The following is a 5,355-nucleotide window of genomic DNA, read 5'->3' as shown; positions in this document are numbered from 1 at the left end:
ACACTATATGACTGATAATTGGCTATTATTTATTTATTTATTTTTGGGACAGGGTCTCACTGTCACCCAGGTTGGGGTGCAGTGAGTGGCGAGATCTCGGCTCATCGCAATCTTTGCCTCCCGAGTTCAAGCGATTCTCCTGCCTCTCAGCCTCCAAGTAGCTGGGATCACAGGCGTCCACCACTATGCCAGGCTAATTTTTTGTAATTTTAGTCGAGTCGGGGTTTCTTCATATTGGCCAGGCTGGTCTCGAACTCCTGGCCTCTTGTGATCCGCCCGCCGCGGCCTCCCGAAGTGCTGGGATTACAGGCGTGAGCCACCGCGCCCGGCCAAGCCATGATATTTTAAAGTTAAATTTGCTCACCAGGAGCTGCAGACCTGTACACTTCAGCTACTAAATGGCAATACCCTAATTAAATGTCAACTGAGCAAAAATGGGACTTAAAAATAGAAAGAGAAAAAGGCAAGTGACAATGTACTTAATCTAATTCCAGTTGAGCAGGGCATGACTATTTCTCTTGTAAATGGGTGCTGCTACCATGCCAATAGTAAAAATAGCTCTTACTAGCCCCACGCACTGGTCACCCTGCCCCCACAACACCAAGAGGTAGGCATCTCTACTAGATCCACTTCGGCAGAAAACTCAAGGGGAAAAGGCTAAGGAGCTTGCTTACAGTCACAGTAAACGGCGGAGTAAAACCCTGGCAATCTGGCGTCCAGAAGCCCCAAGCTTAAGTTGCGCGCGACATCGCCCCTCCTAAGGCCGAGCCGGCAACAAGGGGAATGGAGGCAAGAGAGAGTCCCGGCGTGTTTGAGAGGAAAGTCCGCGGGAAGGCGGGCAGGCACAGTGGATTATCTCTTTTTAATTTTTCATACTATAATGTTAAACAAAACTAAATTATTTTAATTTACGTAATTTAAGGAATCAAACTACCGGCTCACCCAACTCAGAAGTGGCCGCAGAAGACATTCAAGCGCTCCCGGGGGCCCGGCCCGCGGGCGGGGAGGAGCCGCCTCCATTGGCCGGCCCCGCGGCATCACGGGAGCTCGCCGTGCGCCCGGGTGGCTGGCCGCTTTCCACGCACCTGCACCTGCGCAGCACTCCCGGACGCTGTTTTGGAGGAGAGACTTCTCTTACGGTAATCGGCTCCCTTGCGGAATGCCTACGTACTCCATGTAAACCCGTGCCTCACTTCCCTTCATTGAGATACGCGGGACTTCGCTCCGTCCCCAGCCCGGAACCACTAGTGGGAGCACTTCGTATCTTGATTGACCTCTTTGGCGATTACTTCCGCCCAGGGGCCTGGAATACTCGAGGCCCTTGGACGGCGAACTGCGGGAAAGGCACTTCCGGTGTCTGTTGCCTAGGCGCGGGCCCGGTGGGCCGTAGGGGCGACGTGGTTGCCGTCGTCCTGCTCCCCCGTCCCGGGGGTCGAGATGTCGCGACTCAGCTCTCCAGAGATGGAGGGCTGCCGTAAACTCCTTGGCCTGCTGGACAACGACGAGATCATGGCCCTGTGCGACACCGTCACCAACCGCCTGGTGCAGCCTGAGAACCGCCAAGGTAAGAGCAGGCCCTTCACGTAGAAGGCGGCCGCCCCTCCCCAGGCCTCACGGCGTCCCCAGGTCGCTGGAGCGTGGGAGTGGAGAGGGTTCGAGGCCCAGCACCCACTTAGTCCCCGACCCCGCTAAGGCAGAATCCTCGGGAATCCGGGAATCCTGGCCGCCGTCGCTGCAGATCCACAGCTCTGAAACCACGACGCAGACCTGGGCAGCCGGGTCAAGGGAGGGAGGTGGCGGCGGCGACCGTGGCGCGGCTTCCAGGTTTTATCCATTTCAATAATATGGGCAGCGCCTGTTGATTCGAGGATTCAAAGTAAGTCAGTAGTAATTTAAAAAAACTTTCTGGGGAGCCAGAATGTTTTGCATTTTCAGTTTCGATCTGCTGAAGGGAGTCAGCTGATTTCCCCTTCAGGTTTGAGGGGGAAGAGGATGGCAAACATTTCGTATCAGTCCCTGGTAAAAAGCAACTACTGTAATAAAAAAGGCAGATACCTAGATACCTTGGATCCGTGTCTTCTTTTGGAGCCGAAATTTCTCTGAGATGATTTTCGTACTAGGAATACATACAAGCGAGCTGAATACATACTCCTATGGATTTTTAAGGGTTATTAGTATTAAGCCTGATTGGGACTAGTCCGTATAAAAATATAAAGCGTTTGTTCACTTTGTGTATCGGTAGCTAGTTTTAAAGTTGCTGAATTTTACTTCAAAACGTGAAAAATTCCAGATTCCCATTTTAATATATGATTATTTTAAAAAGATTCTGCCCTTTTAAAACTGGATTTTTCTGCCTAAGTCAGATTTCATTTTTGGCATTGAAGAAAGCCATTTGTCACTTTGAACCATGGACACTAAAAGAGGAAATTCCAAAGAATTAAGACAGAAATAGTTTTAGACTTATATGGCTCTTCAGCATTTATTTTACATGGCTTTCACCATTTTACAATCATGGTGAGTGTGAATTTATAATGGATAACATGCTGCGCTTAGTTGATAGTGGATCTAAAAGCAAATAAGAAAAAATAAATGACATGAAGAAATATTTCTTAGGGGGGAAAAAACACGCATATGAAAATATATTCAGCGTCATTGGAAACTAATGAAATGAAAACCGGAAACAGAAGTTGTCTTTTCTATGTACCAGATTAGCAAAAAAAGAAAAAAAGATATATATATATATACACACACACACACCCCCACCCACCCCACCCCCAAACTATAACTTCAGGTGTTCATGATCGGCTGAAACAATTTGTTGACAAATAGTGGAGTGTAAATTAAAACTACCACTTTGAAAAACAAATTTCCCATCTCCTAAAATGGCAGATTAGACACATACTTGAGACCTAGTCTTCTGAAACCTGAATGTGCTTTTGAATCTCTCAGGAATCTTGTTAAAATGTAGGTTTTGATTCATTAATTTTAGGGTAGGCCCAGAAATTCTGTTTCTAACAAGCTCCAGGATGATGCTCTGCTGCTTGCCCCTTTGTGCACTGCCAGATACGTATGAGAATGTTCAAAGTAACAGCATTTGTAATTGGACACACAGAATAGAAGTCTGTAAACAGAATAGTTAGATGTCTTGTATACAGTCATATAACTGATTACGATATAGGAGTCAAAATGAGTTAGCTATGTGTTAGATTAATCCAGAAAATATTAATTGAAAAGCTGATTACAGAAAACTATACTGTATATGGATGGATTGAATTTATGGCATAATTGTAAATATACCAAACTAAATATAGTTCAGGGATACATACTTATGCTGTACAACTGTAAAAAAAGGGGAATCCTAAAGCAAAATTTAGGTTAGTAGCTACTCTGAGGTGGATGAGAAGAAAGCAATAGCATTCGGGAGGGACAAATTGGGGACCTAAAAGATAGTAGTAATTTCTTATGTCCTAAGCCAGCGGGTATGCATATGGGAGTTCGCTTTATTGCCATTCTGTGTAACTCACATATGTCTAAATTATTCTTTGGTCTGTGTTTAATATAAATTTTTAAAAATACAAGTCAGTCGGGCGTGGTGGCTCATGCCTGTAATCCTAGCACTTTGGGAGTCCAAGGCGGGCAGATCATCTGAGAACAGGAGTTCAAGACCAGCCTGGCCAGCATGGTGAAACCTCGTCTCTACTAAAAATACAAAAATTAGCTGGGTGTGGTGGTGCACACCTGTAACCCCAGCTACTTGAGAGGCTGAGGCAGCATAATCACTTGAACCTGGGAGATGTCAGGGTTGCAGTCAGCCAAGATCACGCCACTGTACTCTAGCTTGGGTAATAAGTGAGACTCCATCTCAGAAGAATAAAAATAAACAAATAAAATATAAGTCCTGGTTCTGCCACTTTCTAGAAATACAATAATTGATACCTAATATGGCCTCAACTTTCATTATCAGTAGAGTGAGGAGATGGGACTAAAATTCCTTGACATCTAAAATGTTGTAATTTTCCCTATTTTTAAAGGTTGCATATGAATTTAGGACTGTTGGCCTTATTAGAAAAAAAAAAAATTTCTGGCTTGAATGTGTTCTTAAAATGCAATCCTCAAAGAGAAAATACTAGAATTTCACTGTCATTTATCAGAAGTGAAAAGAAGAGATTTAAGGTAAGGAAAGTTTAAGGCATGAAGACATTAAAATTTAAAAACTGACAATGGACTTCCTACTTCTTAAAAATGATGGCTATCATGCAACAGCAATAATGCTGTGACAAGAGTTTGTAAATATTATTTGATAGAGTTTCTACTGACCTGGCACAAATTTGTAAGTGCCTCATGATTTTTTATTAATCTTGAAATTTCTTTCTAGATGCTGTTCATGCAATATTAGTATACAGTCAAAGTGCAGAAGAACTTCTGAGGCGTAGAAAAGTCCACCGAGACATCATATTTAAGTACTTGGCAACACAGGGGATTATTATACCTCCAGCTACTGAAAAACACAATCTTATTCAGCATGCAAAAGATTACTGGCAAAAGCAGTCACAACTGAAATTGAAGGAAATACCAGAGCCAGTTACAAAGACAGAGAACATGCAATTCTTTCGACAGGTAAAATAGATCTTATGGTTATATTCTGAACCTCTGTTCTGTCTGAAACTTTGTAGATAAGCATAGATCTTGGGGAACGTGGTTGATAATGTTTGTTGGGTTTTTAAAATTTTTATTATTTAAGAGATTCTCACTCTATTGCCCAGGCTGGAGTGCAATAGTGTAATCATCGCTCACTGCAGCCTTGAACTTCTGGGCTCAAGTGATTCTTCCACCTGTGCCTCCTGAGTAGCTAGGGCTACAGGCATATACCACCATGCCTGGCTAACTTTTAAAATTTTTTTGTAGGGATAGGGTCTTATATGTTGCCTAGGCTGGTCTCAAACTCCTGCCCTCAAGTGATCCTCCCACCTCAGCCTCCCAAAGTGCTGGAATTACAGGCATGAGCCACCATGCCCGGCCTATTTTTTTTATATTTTATAATTTTAATTTTATTTCATATTCTATCCTGAAGAAAGAGACCAGTAGAGCAACTAAAGGAAAAAGTATTTCTGACATAGTGTTGCGTATATAATCATCTATTAATATGTGAGGGGAAAAGTATTTTTCAATATCAATCAGTATCATCAAATGAGGACTAATGGATTTTTAAAGATTAAACCGCACAGTTAATTTAACTCTAGTTCTTCTCTAGTTCTGTGTAATCTTTTTACTTTAGAAGAATTCTAATGCCAATTCTTTCTTTTAAGACTTTTTGGTATTGCAAAAATGTCATGAAAGGAACCTAATTTTTTTTTT

General features: G+C 43.0%; 1 protein-coding gene across 2 annotated transcripts in view; it reads left to right on the top strand.

Annotated features, from left to right (window-relative positions):
- Positions 1–1,098: 1,098 nt before the first annotated feature.
- CUNH3orf38 (chromosome unknown C3orf38 homolog) overlaps positions 1,099–5,355 on the top strand; it is a 6,942-nt gene continuing 2,685 nt past the window's right edge. For both annotated transcript variants that reach the window (XM_017544224.2, XM_017544223.2), the window contains exons 1-2: positions 1,099–1,564; positions 4,376–4,617. In XM_017544224.2, coding sequence (XP_017399713.1) covers positions 1,438–1,564; positions 4,376–4,617 — 369 coding nt within the window. In that variant the 5' untranslated portion in view covers positions 1,099–1,437. The remainder of the gene's footprint in view (positions 1,565–4,375; positions 4,618–5,355) is intronic.

The sequence above is a fragment of the Cebus imitator genome, unplaced genomic scaffold, assembly GCF_001604975.1.
Source record: "Cebus imitator isolate Cc_AM_T3 unplaced genomic scaffold, Cebus_imitator-1.0 Scaffold168, whole genome shotgun sequence".
NCBI classification, from domain to species: Eukaryota; Metazoa; Chordata; class Mammalia; order Primates; family Cebidae; genus Cebus; species Cebus imitator.
The sequence above is the reverse complement of the archived record's forward strand: the minus strand, read 5'-3'. Positions and strand labels throughout refer to the sequence as shown.